The sequence below is a fragment of the Bombus impatiens genome, unplaced genomic scaffold (genome assembly GCF_000188095.3).
Source record: "Bombus impatiens unplaced genomic scaffold, BIMP_2.2 scf_0582, whole genome shotgun sequence".
In the NCBI taxonomy this organism is placed as follows: Eukaryota; Metazoa; Arthropoda; class Insecta; order Hymenoptera; family Apidae; genus Bombus; species Bombus impatiens.
Window position 1 is genome coordinate 1,652,362 of NT_177001.1, and position 17,598 is coordinate 1,669,959.

The following is a 17,598-nucleotide window of genomic DNA, read 5'->3' on the forward strand; positions in this document are numbered from 1 at the left end:
ATAAATTATTACAATAGTGATAAAATTAACGATAATACTTGTAATAATCATAATAACGATAATAGCAGCAGTAGTAACGATGGCAATAATATTACAGAATTAATATTACATTAACGTCGTTAACAAAGGCGTTGCGCGCAAAACTATGACTTCCGACGTGTTCTCCATGAACGATGGAATATTTAAGATCAATATAATTAATAATAATAATATAATAATATTAATCACAATAATAATAATAATAATAATAATAATAATAATAATAATAATAATTATAAGGCGACACCACCAGGTAAGCTGTTTTTTTTATTGTACCTTCAAAAGTCTGATGTATTCGGAAGCTAATTATAGCACGCATTGCCTTCCTCGATACTATTTATTATGTAACTAGTATCGAGTACATATTTTCGGTCCTGCCATAAAATTATTCTTTCGTTTCTTCCATCACATAGTACGAAGTATGAGAAACAAGTGCCTACACGCTCTGAATCACGTACCAGACATACCCGCCAAAAAGCATGAACAGAACAGTGAATTTATACTTTTATTCTTAAAGAGTACGGGAAACAAGTACTCTTTACAGAAAATACCTTAACGAATAAATGCGCCTTGAATGTGGTATATATATGTATGTATGTATGTATGTATGTATGTATGTATGTATGTATGTATGTATGTATGTATGTATGTATGTATGTATGTATGTATTTATTTATTTATTTATTCGTACAAGCAGGAAATATAATAAAAACGAATTTCTTATTTCATTCTCGTGCACGTTTGCATTTGGCGAGTATGCACCGTTTCGACTAGTTCGTTCTTTTTTCTTTTTTTCTTTTTTTTTTCTTTTTTTTACTTCTGTTCGTCGCTATTGCATTCTTTCATTCAAGCGTATGCAAGCACACACAGACACATACATACTTAAAACATTTCTTTCACGCCCTCTCGATCTTTTTCTCTCGTTCCCTCTTCTTCCTAACCTTACTCTCGTTTCTTTTCTTTTTCATCTTCTCTACGCTCTGGCGCACTCCCATCTTTTTATAGATACATACGACGCGTAAGATCAGCAGCACATTGTTTTTTCTTCAATATATTTTTTTATCATTTTTCTTTTTTTTTATTTCTTCTCGATCGTCGATCAAAGCAGTGTAGTAAGAGAGTACGGACAGGCGAACATTTGATAAATGGAGTGAACACGATAATAAGGCTTAATTTAAATCTGTTAGTAAATTGTAATTCCGCGCGCGCTAACATTCTCTGTGTACAGGCAAGCCTGTTTCCACGCAGGTATGCATTCGAACGCCCGGGGGTCGGGGCTTCACTTCCTGAGCTTAACCAGTCCACTGAAAACGTTATTATCGTTTCTTTTCTTTATTATTTCGTTTTTTATTCTCTATACTTGTGTATGCTCTTCTAGGTGATGTCTTTCTCTTGTTACAGAATTGTTTGCTTGCTTATTTGGTTTTTCTTGTCCTACCCCGCTGTCCCTCATCCTTGTAACAGTTATCTATATTGTCACTTCGGCATATGCCACACGATCATTCCCTCACATCCGTTCCACTATCCTGCATCACTCTCGTTCGTACGCCGCTTTTTATTTCTTCCTTCATTTTCTTTGCCTAACGTCAGAATCCTTGTTGGGTGTTGGCTTGCTACGGGACGAGATAAAACCAATTATTAAACAGTTAATACTATTCGAAGGTGAAACTGGTCACGAGAATGAGTCATACACAATGAGGCGGGACACGGATACGCTAATCGATATGTGGTAACGTATTATTTTGTACAAGATTTTTTAAGAACCGGTAACACTATAAGAAAATTTAGATATTTAACTTATTTGCTTCAAAAAATATGAAAATAGTTATAAGAATATTTCTGAGATAATTCCATATTGATATAATCTAAATGTTTGACTACCTACTTATGAAATAATCTATATAAAGAAGTTTCAAGCATAGTTTAAAGGATATTTAACTGTACGCTTCGTACTCTTTAAATAAAAATTTTTGCGTTCATATATCTTTACTTTCAATTTTCTGAGTAAGCGCCAGTAAAGCTGAAAACGATGGCACGACGTCAGAGGGAAAGATTTAAAGTAATAGCGGGAGAGATACAACCGCGCCGGTGCAGACAAACGGCGTGGTTTTTTGGGGAAGGAATTCAACTGGATCGTCCTGTGACCTGGGATTTTCTGCGTCGGTGGCGTGTCAGGGGAATCGACAGGAAGTTTAGAGGGTGGAAGAGGTCCGCGCAGTGGTATATAGTATTCTAGTCTATCGTCTCCTGTGCTTGTACCCGGATCCCTGTATATATTAATAAATAAATTTCAAACAGATTTTCAAGTTTGAATCTTAGTAACTCTGCGGTATATCAACTTTTTCCAACTTTGACTATTTGACTCCAGCTTTTTTTTTAAAAAGAAGTTTTTAAATTTAATGGTTTCCTAACGAAATAATAGAAAGTATATTAGATTTTGTTATCAAGATTATTAAGATTGCTTGTTTTAGTGATGAAATAAAGGCTTTTTTTACAAGATGCGCTAGAATGAAATAATCAAAATTGAGAAAACACTATATTGCAATAATTATCTGAGACTGAATAAGAAACAAGTAAAAGTGAAGAATATACATACGTGTCAGGACTCTGATCAGTATCAGATTCCTCAAGTTCAGCCTTGTTTCGTTTCTTCTCGTAGATTAGGATAATAGCGCACAGAACAATAACCTCTGCGCAAATGCCTAAGAAGGGCCAGAGTGCGGCGAGCTTGTCTTTGACCCTGAGGAATGTTTGGGCCTCTGCCACGTGAGATTCAGCAGTATCGGACCAGTTATAGGATACCCTACAGGAAACGTTACCACGATCGTCCATCTCGATATTTTCAACCATTAAGACGGCTCCGTAGATATTTCTTTCATGGTCCCATCCGAGTTTAACGCGACCAGCGCTGCGCGTGTAATTCTGGTTTCCAAATGTCCATGATACCTTAATACCAGGACTCTGTTTACCGGCACATGTTAAATGCAACTTCTCTCCTTCCACCACACTTGTTGAATCAGGAAGGTATGCAGTAGGTTTTGCTGCAAATAAACAAGATTTTTAATATTGTAAACAAATTAATAGAAAAATTAAATATGGTAAAATATATATCAGAATTCTGGAGTCTTTGTAAAAGATTATTTTTCAAAGATGATATAATATTTAACAATATTGTTATAAAAAGACAAAATAAAATGAAAATAATAAATATTCGACTAAAATTAAATTTAAAAACTAAAAAGAAGAAGGAAGGCAGGTTTTGTATTGTAGAAAGAATTGAAACCCTTAAGAATAAAGATTTTAAGGTTATACTTACGTACGATCCCGTACTTTGTGGTATAGTTGGTTCCTTTACAAGTATAATTTCCATACACAGCTTCTGAGATCTTCAAAACTTCCAAGGTGCCTGTTTCGTTATCCAGTTTAATTAAATCTTCGTTACCAGCTAATGCTTTATGGATGGGAATATCTTGCTTAAACCATTGCAGCTTTTCCCCTGCACTTTTGTTTGCGCATTCTAATGTCATTGGAACATCCGTGGCTGTAAGTATTCTGATCTTCTTATCTGTCTCATAAAGAAACCAAATTGTTACTTCATATCAAAAGTTATTTATTCTTCTTCACATAAGATGCTGTTAAGTAACAAACTTGCTATGCTATTTGCATAGCACAAACCAACATCAGTTCATACGCTTGTTAATTTCACAATTTTTGTTTAGCAAAACAAAAATAACTTCAGTCGTTTCTCCGAGTTTATAAATTCAATTTGTATTCCTAATGCGAATTATATAACGTATTTTTCAAAATTTCTCAAGGTATTCAAGATCCTACGTTTCTTATCTTTAATAGTATTTCTTATCAGAACAGTCCAGGCCATCGTTATCTTTCAAATTTTTAACAAAAGCAACATGAGAATCGATTTACTCCCGGATAAAACAATCTGTTACATCTTCTTTAATACAGTTCTTTAATATACTAGCAGTTTCAAAATACATGTATTATATTATTATATTATTATATATTATAATATTATTATATACCAAAAAGTACAAAGTCTTTGCTTCGCTCAAATACCTTATGAGTTCACTAATTAAACAAATAAAAATAAAGAGATTCTTAATGTATTGTTTATTCCATGCAAGATACGCATTTTAAAGATTTTCTTTACACAACAATTTCCTTAACACAGTCAGCTAATGTTTTATTAGCAAAACAGTTTTACACAGAGATAAATCTAATTGCATCTTTGTTCTTTTATTAATCTTCAAGTTCTAAGAATCTTCAAGCGTCATTAAATTCGGAATTGGCACAAATATTTATCATATTAAGAAATAATTGGAAATACAAGTACAGTTAGATACTGGCAGCTGCAAGAATGAAATAACGTACTCAAGGCTTTTCAAAGCTTCTTCACTCGCGGGACAATAAACGCCTAGCGAAGATAAGAATTGCAAACAAACAGTAGCAGTGATATAAATGGACAGCAAAACACTGTAACGTTTGAATTACATCATGGAACTGGTATATAGAACAGGTATCTGAAGATTATATATATATCAATTCATGAAAGTACTTGAACATTTACCATAAAAAATTATATTTATCTACATAGTGTATGTGTTATATGAAATATTTTGGAATATCATTAACACTATAGTTAGTATGAATGACATGATTATATTGGTTAAATTTGAAACCAATCTGACAATGTATATTGAAGGTCTAAGACGTTTACTGCAAATATATATTTAGCAAAAAAATTAGTATATACAATGCTAAACATATAGTAAGCGTTAAAAATAGTCCCATTGAATATTGTGGCTTATTAATATAACGAATAATTGACTGTTCAAATATTTTTGTGCTCTCTGGGAAATATATATGTAGTTTGACCAAATATTTTGTAGTTTCTATGTACATTTTTACATTTGTTTCAACCTTTACCAATACACCCATAATAATTGTATTTGCTTACAGTGTTAATGAAATTTCAAAATGTTTTATATAACACATAATACGGTGGCTAGGAAAAGTATTTGTACATAGTGTACATGTATCTGTGCACACCCTTATTTTCCCATGACACGTTTTTTATTAGGTACTAAATTTTATTTCAGTAATATCAAATTTTGAATTATATGAAAGCATTACTAAACGATATGAAATTTTTTACAGTTGGAATTAATTAACTAGTAGGTATATAAATACAAAAATAAATATAGTGGTGTACAAATACATTTTACATATATATATATTCCACTATATATTCATACAAGCTTTCTAAATGTGTTTTGATACTTCGTAGTTTGAATACTACTGTATCCTCGAAATAGATAGGCTGCACATTCGATCATAAGAAACGTATTCTGTTTAGTCACAGCAATGTCCACCAGCAGTTGTACTCTCTGGGCCATTGTTCCATCTCATATGATACAGTCAATAAAAGCAGTAACAAGCACTAACAAGCCAAGGATGGTTATTAGTCGCGATTAATTATCATTTACGTTTGCACCACTACGTAGTCATAAAACCATGCGTCATCAGAAGAGAAAGAGTACAATAGTATAGAGCTCCACGTTAATTGTACAAGTCATAAAATACGTTTCATCATGTGGTAATGTGTGAAAAAGACTGAGTATCTCAAATAATTGTATAATTATTATTATTACTATTACTAATTATCATTCACATAAACAAATATACTTAGAAGCTCGAACAACGGGCGAACATCATAAGATTCATAATCCTAATCCTAGAGTGAACTCTGAACTTTCGTATGGGTTAATGAATGAAGGATTGATCGATGACAGTCGATGGATAGTCATTAACAATATGTCTCTTCATCGATTCGAGAAATTTACAGGTATGGCAATTTCAACAAATTCGAATCTAAGACAGTGATGACACCTGAAACTCGGACAAGTACCTATTTAGAAACAACCGCCTGCGGTATATTGCTCTATAAAGCTATCTTAAAATACTGAGATTTGAAAAAAGAGTATGCTTGATACTTAAACAAAAATAAGAAGATCCTTCAAAATAACGCTTTTGCTATAACGTTATTTTGAAACTTGATCAATGAAAATAGCTCTATATAATAATTGTATAAGTTATGTCAATACATTCGTTAATATGAATCTTTCTGCTTTGTGCAAATTAACGTAATATTTGTGTTGTATCCCATAATACAGTTGAAGAATGGTGAAAGCTTTACAAGTTATACGCATGTTGCGGGCATACAATGTTGGAGCGACTTCCAGTTGATTTCAAACAGACTATAATCTTCTGTTACACCTTCAATTACTCTTAAAATTAACATTCCAGAACCGGGTGTGCAACAAGAATTATATAAGCATCTGTTACGTTACATTTACATGCAGGAGAGACAAACAAGTATTATTCAAAATGCATACACAGACAACAAGCACAAAATGCACAATTAGGGTAGGTAAATATTTAAAAAATAGTTACAGTACTGCCCGAATAAACATTTGCAGATCGTGTCTGGATACGTAATTATGATAGCGCTTCACTAAGTTGGCCAGTTATCGAAAAGCATTTTTTAAAAATCCCTAGTATCTCTCTTCATCGTGTTTGACACGCGTATTTATTTCATATAGATATTTTTATGCATTACGGATTTTTATGCATTATTGTATTTTTATAAACATAACGGAAGAAATGAAACGTAAATAGAAATTTATTTCATCTACCAGATATTATAATAAATACTCTACTCTGGATATTTTATACATTTTTTTATATTATACGCATTGAGTGAATTTTTGCACCTTCAGATTTCCCATATATGCATAAGAAAAGAGACAATTCCAAGAGCTAGTTATATATTCTGAGAATTACAATGCACGAAAATAAATGTAAATTAAGCAACCTATACACACTGAAGTATACTGCAACGTGTGCAACTGATGCAGAAATTGTGGAACAGGCCCCTAATGAAGATAGAGACTCAAGACGAACAAACATTTAGACGCTTATACGGACAGTATCGCATGTAAATAAATATACAACATTATAGCAGAATATAAGTATAAATAGCGTGATATTATAGCAAAATATAAATAGACTGCCGATTTTTATACAAATTCATATTTTCAAAAATATAATTAAAAAAATAGAAATTGTTTTGCCTGCCAAATATTATAGAAACACTATACACCTTGGATATTTTATATATTATTCATATTATGCGCATTCTGTGAATTCTACACTTCTAGATTTCCTAAAAACGCATTGAAATCCGCAGTCTAAAATTTATAAGCGAAGGGAGCTCGACATATACGAACCAAAATTTATCCACAGATGAAATAACTCGTCGCTGTCTTGCGTGCATTTATAATCCCCATGGTGGCTATCCGTAGCATGCATTGCCCGCAGAGTGCTGCTTCCTGTTCCCACCGGCGATTGAACCGTCAGCTGACCACTAGCCAGCTCTGGTTCCAACGATTGTCCGTTTCTGGTCCATCTGATCATATCGTCCGGCTTCAAGTCGCTACACTCGATCGACCAAGGTTGATTCTCGTGCACGACCGATGCTCCCTTGTAGGTTACTTTATCGGGAAGAACATACGAGCACACATCAAGGGGTGTACGACAACAACCATCCGGAGATAATGACTTGTACGAGCATCTGGTTTCTACGAGGAACAGATCACGAGTGTGCTGTTCCTGAAGAGATATAGTCATTCTTTTGCTAAGTCTACGGCAGGCTTTTTCAATATAAGGTCTGATCACACGTGATCAATTGGGATTTAATTTTAAAGTTTCCTAGTTATTAATCGCATCATGGTGCTGCATAATGTATTATACCATGTGATAACTTTTCCTTGTAGAGCTTTGAAATCTGTTTATAGCAGTGTTATTCTAACGTTGTATTTTTTTATAAATATTTCCTTCTTTAAGAAAACAATTTATATTACCTACAGTGGCTCATGATAGTACTCAGACACTTACCATAGAAAATTTTGTGAATTATTCAAAATATGTTTCAGACTGGTTTCGAATTTTCCTAATAACAGTCTTGTCTCATTACAGTGCTAATAAAATTTAAAAATATTTTCCGTACCACATATAATAAATTCATTAAAAGTTTCATTCATAGTAAGTGTTTAAGTACTTTAAGTATACGGAATATTTTTGCATAGTATACGGAATCCAGAAAGGAAGTAAACTAAATATAATAATAAATAAAAGAGGCTAAAGAAGGAATTTTCCTGCTATGCATCGAACATGGCTTTCTTCACTTCTGATTCGGTAGAAAATAGCACTCTAGTGGATGGACTCGCAACGGTGAGTCGGAACCGGCCGGCGCCAAAAAGTCAATCACGACGGTGTAGCGACAAGAATGCAGGAACATCGGTAACGAACACGTTGATCCGGTTCCACGGGGCAGAGGACATACACGCTCGGCAATTCCTATTTATTTTTAGCGATTTATTCTTTTACAACACCCCGTCGTCCTCGTAGACACCAACTCGACCAGATGAAATTATAATGCATGCAGGCTCAGGGAAAAGAGACTGATAATTACGAACACATCGGGCTGACCTATAAAGTGGCTTTACTGGCTTCTGCCTTCCTTGTTAACCGATTTAAGAATATACCGCGACCAAGAGACACCTATAAGAATCGATGATTGTTTGCAATTTAAACATTTACTTAACGCAATTATATTAGGAATATAATCTAATGACCTTTATTTCAACAGTTATTTCTAGATCGAAGATCATCGCCAGTCGTTTAACGAATTTATAATTTAAGTTTTTAATTAGGAAATTTTATAAGAGAGATAGAAAGAACAAAGAGAAAGATGCGAAGCGTCAGAAGTTTATAGAGAAAACGGATAAGATAAAGAACAAGTCGAGCCACTCTGTTTACAAAGTCGGAGGTGTACTAGAACGCAGAGTAGGATGGAAAAGGGATCGATAGCACGAAGAACACGTGCCGTATGACCCTCAGCATCAGAAGTGACTATATTGCAGAATTATGTGGCTCTACCTAGGCGCGGTTATAAAAGGGAGTTGGAAGCCTGGCGTTCATTCGTAATTCAAACTGTTACCGCGTGACCGACCATGCGACTTCTAATGGCACCACTGACGCAGAGTCGATCTTTGACGGTTTTAATAACGTTAGGAAACTCGATCTTTGGAATTCTACCAAAAATGACCAAATGACTTCGAAATTGAATAACCCTTTAGATTATATTTTCTTAATTTTATTAACATCATAGTTGATTTCATTTATTTTTCCCTAGAAATGATTGTTGGAAAACCTAACCTAAATATTATCACAAAAATATCAAACGTTTATAATTTATAATTTTAAACAAACGAATTGTAGTGGTAGCTAATGCTTTCGCATAACTTGTTTGTTTTAGAAATAAACTTAAATGTACATTTAATTCGAAGTAAAAATATTCCGGCAGAAGAGGACTTATTGTATTCGAACAACGAACTGACTCCAACTGGACCGAACTGGAACTACGCAGTATCATTTTTTGTTTGGACTGGAGATACCGAGTTCCATGTGGAACGCTCACAGGAACTCATGCGAGAGGAGTCGGAAGATCTTCGAACGTCTCTTTATGCAAAAATATAAAGAAGACGATGGAGGACGCAGGAATTGGGACGCTCCGTGATCTAGGACGCAATTTGGCAAGTTGGACTTGCACATACTCGCGAGATGAAGCACAAACGTAAGATAGCCAATGCACATAAACACGTTCTACTATCCTACAATGTCCATTCTATTCTAACCATTATAAAGTTGAAACCACTGAACTCGTTCAAAGAAAAGATAAGCATATGGTTCGTGCAATCAAAGAGTTAAAGCAGTGATTTTAGTTTCAAGTTTCAAAAATGAGTTATTCGTCTTATTTATTATGTTTTATTCAACTTATATATTATTATTTTTCATTTCAGATTCTAAATAAGAATGAAGTTAACAAGCTGAATGAATGACCAAATTTTTCACATAGTGACCAAACATATTTATCACGAACTCAATTCGCACATGATGTTTCTAAGTCCATCCAATTTCGTTACATTATTAATTCACTCGCACGTTAACCAACAAGCTTAGAAGATAAATGAATTTCAAATATGGGTCGCTTAAAAGACGGTCGTTGCATCTCCTGATAAACTCATCAGCCTGATGTAAGAGAGTAGAGCTAGAGAGTTTTTCCAATAGGAATACATTACAATTTTTCTGCTCTAATAAGCCCAGCAGATAAGTGAAACTACTGAGGAATTGAACAACTTCGTACATGTTTTATTATTCTTGGAAAAAGTACGTATACACGAATATACAAAAGCACGTAATATACAAATTGTTCGATTTTAGTGATATAATCAGTATTTATATAAATTAATCACTGACGTACAAAAATGCAAAAGAGAAAAACAATTTTTATAAAATGTTTACAAGAGATTATTCTGAATGACTAAATCAAACATTATTCAGATTAAAAGGTTTGACCTATAAAATGAACAATATCGATGAGTAACGCATTGTCCCTAAGCATTGGAAAGAAGTTATCAATCTATATTGACTTAGAATTAACAGAAAGTTAGTCATTTAACAAGACCCACAAATATCTCTAAACTCAAACTAAAGATTATGTTCTCAGGCAAAATTATGCTTCATTTATCACGCAAACCAATTCCGTACATGAGTTACTTAAATGATTTTTCCTCTAGCATAACCTTCTGTCTTGTCCTCGAGTTTCGATATTATCTCGAGCTAAACGAGACATGTAGCGCTTGAAATCCGATATCGGAAAAGCTAGTAGCTAAACAAACATAAACGTTCAGAAGATACCAATATTTGTAAAGGTGAACAAGATTTGTAGTTTATAGTAGAAGATAAAAATGCCTTTTTCAACAAAGTTGTCAATTTAATCTTCTATAAATGACTTTCACCAGATAGACGTGAAAAACATAATGAAACTTCCCAACCTATACAAGACGCCTCTTTTATCGCTTTATAACTTCAACGAATAAGAAAAACTTTGATAAAAAAAAGCTTTTTTAAAGTCTCTGGTTACTCTTTTACAAAGACCGTAATTTTTATACTTTATTCGACTAATTCAATGACGTAACAAAATTCAGGTTGCCTCCTGAAATAGTATCTAACTTGATCGCGTGCAATTCAGATGGGAATACACCTTCCGACCTAATATATACAAAGAAAATGAGCGGGTAATTAAGTTTGAAATGCGATGAAGTACCCTCAAATTGCCTTTTTGTTTAATTTGTCCCATTTTGTGTTTAAATAGAGCAAACACGGGCCAATCTACGTGTGTTTACGTATGTTTACGTCAACCAGTCAATAAGAGATCCTGCTTCTCTTACGTCATCCTCAGGGAGGGATAGTAGGTACGTAGCCACAAGATACGCGTTTGCCAACGATACGCATACGATGATTTACAGTACCAATCTGTATCTGAAAAAGACATACGAAGGAAGAACGTTGGAATTGTAAACATGGTTAAGTGCCAAATATATTCGATCTTCGAAGATGGAGCAAATTCATTGATTGGATGACAAGTGCAGAACAAGAGAAATTCTTCCGCCATTTTTTTTTTTCGTGTTCGAGTTTCCATAGTAACCACATCAGATGAGCCCATTAATAATTTTCTTGGAAAATCACTAGGGTTATCCCTACCTATGTTGGAACAAACTTAACACATTCATAATAACAAAACAATTTAATCCTACAAGTTAAAATTCGAAGAGGATGAGTTTTTTAAGTTATTTGAAAAGGTTAGTTAAACCAAAATAAAGTAGGTTACACAGTGCTTCATCTCGATTCGAGCAATTATTTCGGGCCAGGTGTTTTCATGGATTTCTGTAACAACTTCGTACAACACTGTTTTGCATCGTGATGTTAAATAATATCAAATGATCCAACTACGTGCTCCCTACGTGTACATTAAAATGCATTCTTTTTGCCACCTAATTACAGTCCAAAAATTACACATAATTACACACCATTGGAATTCGTAAGGATGTCTGTTGCGAACAAATTTCGCCTTACACGAATAATATTGTATAGAAAGTCAACATGCATGAGAATTCTATGATAATTCAACGTAACTCAAAAGAAATGTTATTTGAATTATCGGTAAGTAATATCGATAAAAAAATACTCACTCTTCCTACTTTTCAGCCAATACTTTTCATATCAATAACTGACCATAACCTATATTAATTTTATACGTAATCCGTTTTAGGTTAATAATTTGATAGTAATATAATGTAACTCCCCAGAACGATTACGGGTATTTTAAATTAATTGAATAAACCTACCTAATTCTCGACAGAATTAAGCTGCAAAGCAGCAATGAGTACGCGAGGTCACACGACCTACCATTTCGATGACGAATCGGTAAAATTATAAATAAGCTACAACACTGTATACGAGTCCGTGTACATCATAGTGGTATTTGCCAGCAGCTGTAACAAAGGTCGGGCATCGGCTAAGCATTATGATTCACCATAACAACTCGTTGCACTTCACACTATCATTAAGAAATAATATATTCTTAAGTCGTCGATAATTAGATTATTAGCTTATCGTTCCACGAATGGATGATACATTAATAACAATTCATAACTTTTCCTTTTCAGCCGAAACTGATGAAGAATAAAACGTCAATAGGATTGTAATTATTTGAAAAGACAATCTTTTAAAATCATACAAGTCAAATGGAAAAACAAAAAAACAATTTATTCAACATTCTTAGAATAAAAATTAGTAATAAGCCTGATGAAATCAATAAGTTCAGATAAAACTTTTAATGAATTCTTTTAATCAATCGCCATGGATTATCTATATACAGGTAGTGACTAGCATTTGAGATCAGTTCTAACCTAGACCTAACCCAGACCTAGAATACAGAAAGACAAAAGTTTTCAGTCAGTTCGATCGAGTAACAGTTATGTAATAAACTAAAGATACTCTAATGAATTTATTTTGGTGATGCATAAAGCGATCCTTGATGTGGGAATATATGGCGGAACAAGTAAACCAAAAACGTCGCCCTAGTTAGTTAAACGAGGGTCGCTAGTCACTCTAGTTGCCTGGTAGCACTGCCTGCTTACTTATCGATAGAATAACACGTAAGAAAGCGATCGATTGAAGCGCACGAAATTGTTCGTGCCTTCGCGTTCTACGGACAGTATAGAATAGTGAACTCGGCAAAAAACGTTTACATTCGGAATCGATCGGCGCACTCATGCCCACTACCATGAATAATGGACAGATATCGAGATATTTTCTCTAATCCTTTTGATGAAAAATTAGAAACACTTTTTAAATCATTTATAAACTGTGAATATTTATGTAAATTTAGATTTTTATCAAAATGATTAAAAAAATGAAACCTAAATAGGAACTTCTTTCATCTAGTAAATCTGAGAACACTTTTGGATATTTTAAACTTTTTCATATTACGTGCATTCTGCAAATTTTGTATTTTTTCTTTTCTTAGTTTTCTATAAATGTACGAACATCCACAAACTCATATATTTTTATAACATATATATAAAATACTATTTAGAATCGATGTTGTTACTTCTTAAATTTTGTTTATCATACGAATGATATATAACATGTTCGACTATATAAAATATAAGCAACCAAGTCAATATCTGTATTATCTGTTCTTTTTCATTTAAAGCAGTAGATATTGATCTCGCGATAAAGAAAATTTTGTGAATAAAAAGAATCGATTCTGGTATAAGATAAATTTGAATTTCATATAAATTCTTTTTCTCTTTTTTCTAGCAATAAAATGATTCACGGACCACAGAAAATTATTTTAGAAATATGTTCCATGGAGTTTGAAGTTTGCATGCCGTTGTTACCGTTGCATTATTCTATGGTACATCTTAAAGGGTCAAAAATAGACAGGCGCTCCCAGGGTTAGATGTAAGCATTCTTCTCGTCTGGTTTGCAAGCAATGGCAAAACAGAGCGGATGAAAACATTCACCGTGCTAGAGAATGGAGGTTAAGTTTACATTTTAATAAACAAGACACGCGGACTAAGAATATAAACGGCCAATTTATGATAATCTGAATATCAATTTTACAAAATTGCAAATATAACTATGTAAGAATTCGAACTTACATCAAAATGAAAACGTTCGACTTGCCCATCCCATAACACGACGCAGACAAAATGGAAATTATATTCGTAGACTCTGGTCTAAATATAAGTATTCTGACGAACGCTTGAAAACTTTTCACGCGACACATTTTCACAGCTCTGTGAACGTTTTCTTCCAGTTTAATAAATGAATATTTCATAGAAAAAACCTGATAACCATCTTTTTATCTTCTGCATTTCATATCACTTGGTAGGAACATTCTAATATGACCTTGAAAGGAACAAGATATATAAATTCATCAAGTTTTATAAAAAAAAAAGAAGAAAAAAAAGAAGAAAGATATTCATTTCCAAAATCGACTGAAAAAAAGTATAGTCTTGATAAAATGAAAAACCTCACTCATCCTGTTTTTTCCTGTAGTTTTTAAGTAAGATTTAAAATTTTGGTGTTCTTTTCTTATGATATAGATGATAAATGTATGATAAATGAATGAAACTATTGATTTTGAATATAAAGAACGGTTATACATGTACTTCTTGTACACATCGCAGTAAAAGTAGTTATAAAAGTTAGCAAATAATAGCTGAAAACGTGTTCTCACGCATCATAGCGTATTTATCAACGAAACTTAACTGGCCGTACTATCATGATGGAAAATCTCGCGATTTACGTAATTACCAACCAAACATTAATTTCCATGTAACGATCACTAAAAGTAAGTAAGTAAAGTTTTCTGGGTGGATTAGTAAAATAGGGTCAATTGTTACGCAACAAAAGTTGCTTGGCGTGGGTACTTTGCGTACGTCTCTCGGAATGTAGCTGCATCGAATGCGACCGAATCCCGGTGTCTTGCGTCGGTATAACCAGAGGTGCGCAACTCGAATGACCGCAAAGGTCAAAATTTAGTCGATACATTGCTTTACCCGATTACCGGATTATATTTCAAACTTACATGCTTAAATTTTTGCCTACGCACTTTTATGTGACATATTGAACAACATAAAAATACATTATATTATTGCACTGTAAAAGAGAAACATATATACTTTATTACTTAAATTAAAAGATATATATATATATATATTTCACTGTTTAAATCAAATATATAGATCGCACTATTTAACTTAAAAAAATATGTATATGTTATATTATTAAAAAATATATGTATATACATTTACATGTATCTTTATACATATGTAATAGCATCAAGAAATTATGTACCATTGCCAATAAACTTCGATACAGTTAGAATTAATTTCTGCACGAACACTACCAAACATCACCACATCGACATGTATCATATTCGAACAAAATTTCAAATATCGATATGGAAACGATTCCAAAAGTAATTTTACCTATACGTGGAAGACAGTTGATTAGGACACACGTGAGTACTACTCACTAGAAATAGAGAATAGAGAACTATGAAATATTGTTATCCCATATCTAAATTCTGTTTTAAAGTCACCATGTAATTTGGTGATGAAAGTCGTTCAAATATTCATACAATGCATAGAAAGAATCGTGGTTGAGGATGAGTTGATGGCATCACATATTCAATGCCGCGTTGAGATACTCGCATTTCTAACGCAATGCGGTATAATCAAAACTAAAAATAGAATTTCATAATCTAACAAGACATGTCGCCTGCATTAACACGAAATATTCGCGGAAATTATATTTCAAACAAATATTTTTAATTTAAAACGGTAATTTTTATATATGGAGTATGTAAAATGTGTAACTGTATTCAATTTAATAAAAACTTTGCTTGCAATTAGCACGTACGATAAGGATGCGTTTTATACACCATGTGACATGTACGTCGTAGTACCAATGAATTTTTTAAATTCGTCAGATCATAATCAAGATACATGTCAATAATTGTAATGATTATGTTGAAGCGAGAAGAGAAAAATTTGTTGTTACAGAAAATTTTAAAGAAACGAGAGAAAAACTGAGAAATGTCTGTTACAAGGAACATTTTTCCCAAAAACAAGATTCGATTGACATTCTTTATTCTTCGCTAGTAATATCACCCTCTGTACGTCAATGTTTTATAGTCACACATATAATCTATGGATACAGTAAATACGTTTTCTAAGGAACTAATCCAACAAATACATTAGGGTGCCCTCAGACTATCAATATATATTATCAACATTTCAAGATTCTCAACTAAAAAAATCATTATATATTGCCGATACAATATTGTCAATATTATACAATGATGTTAAGAACCTTGAAATATTGACAATGTTATTGATTGTCTGAAGGCACCTTTAGAATAATCAAATATATACATAGATTCTTACTAGCAGTCTTACATTGTGTCTCGGATGTTTTATTCGTCAGAACGACACTTCGTCAGACCACGCACCCACTACAACCGAAGACTATAAAACGCGTAAAATTTTCCAACTCGACAAATATCTCATTCCGTTCAAATACTTCTGGAAGAAGGTACTATCTTCTTAAAACAGAAGGAAGTTGGAAGAATAGTTTCCGAATACGACTTGACAATGTGACGGGAGTGTACAACAAACGCTAGAAGACAACGGTGGAAAGAAATAAGAGACAATAAATGGTAAAATGGACTAAATGAATGGCAGAATGGTAGGCAATCCGAAAGAGAGGATAAATCTCACCTGCCTGGACCATGACGAGGGTGCCCGCTAAATATAGCATTCCCAGCAGCACAAAAGCAGCTCGCCTCTCCATCTCGTGGCGCTAATGTACGCGGTGGCGCGTGACTGTGTGCACTTTGCGATACTTAACGATTCGATACGAGGCGAGTTTCTAGGGATCCCTAGACGAATCACAGAATAATGACACCTATGTAGGGCTGCCGTATCTTCGTTTTCGTGATCGCTGCCGTGATTGTCGTATCTTAGCCGTCGTCGTCGTTGTCTTGGTCGTCACCGTCGCCGTCACTGTCGCCTTCCTACAACACCCTTCCCGTTGTAGATAGCTTCTCCTTTTCGGCTGTCCACTCTCAGCCAACTACGATGAAGCCCCACTACTCTCTGCCGATCATTTACACACGCACTCGTCACTTCGAGCCACGCCGTATCATTGACGTCTCAACTCCTCTTATCGTTATCTCTTCGCACGGTTATTATTTTTTTATCTCGGTGTGTGCACAAAACAACACCGAAATTCTCTCAGTCTTACAGCACCTGTTTCCTCCTTTTATTCCTACCGGATCTCGAGTCTCGAACTCGAAATCGTTAAGAAATTCGACAATTAGCACCACAGAGCCGCAGAAACAGCAATGTCAGGGAAAAATGGCTGCCCACTGTCTTCTGCTTTAATTTTCTGCGCGGACTTCGCTCTTACTTTCTCGATCGTTGTTCCCTCCTTTTCGCTCTCCGACGTACACTGCTCACGCACGTCCTCTACGGCTGTCCAATAAGACTCGCGCGC

At 33.9% G+C, this 17,598-nt stretch overlaps 1 protein-coding gene and 2 long non-coding RNA genes across 4 annotated transcripts; 2 read left to right on the forward strand and 1 right to left on the reverse strand.

Annotated features, from left to right (window-relative positions):
* Positions 1–817: 817 nt before the first annotated feature.
* Positions 818–17,565, reverse strand: LOC100745306 (basigin). Of its 2 annotated transcripts, XR_002947198.2 has the most exons (6): positions 16,821–17,565; positions 7,347–7,610; positions 3,356–3,604; positions 2,636–3,080; positions 1,438–1,652; positions 818–1,402 (listed from the first exon to the last, which is right to left on the reverse strand). XR_002947198.2 is itself a non-coding variant. In XM_024369537.2 (5 exons), exons 1-5 carry the CDS (start codon positions 16,891–16,893, stop codon positions 1,607–1,609), a joined length of 1,077 nt encoding a protein of 358 aa, XP_024225305.1. In that variant the 5' UTR covers positions 16,894–17,565; the 3' UTR covers positions 818–1,606. The 2 variants fall into 2 exon arrangements, 1 of the variants encoding a protein (XP_024225305.1); XM_024369537.2 differs by having other exon boundaries at positions 818–1,652.
* On the forward strand, positions 9,483–10,035 carry LOC112213309. Its single transcript, XR_004462198.1, has 2 exons — positions 9,483–9,754; positions 9,981–10,035. It is a non-coding gene; the product is annotated as an uncharacterized LOC112213309 (long non-coding RNA).
* Positions 11,352–13,953, forward strand: LOC105681129. Its single transcript, XR_004462197.1, has 3 exons — positions 11,352–12,183; positions 12,293–12,526; positions 12,690–13,953. It is a non-coding gene; the product is annotated as an uncharacterized LOC105681129 (long non-coding RNA).
* Positions 17,566–17,598: the final 33 nt, after the last annotated feature.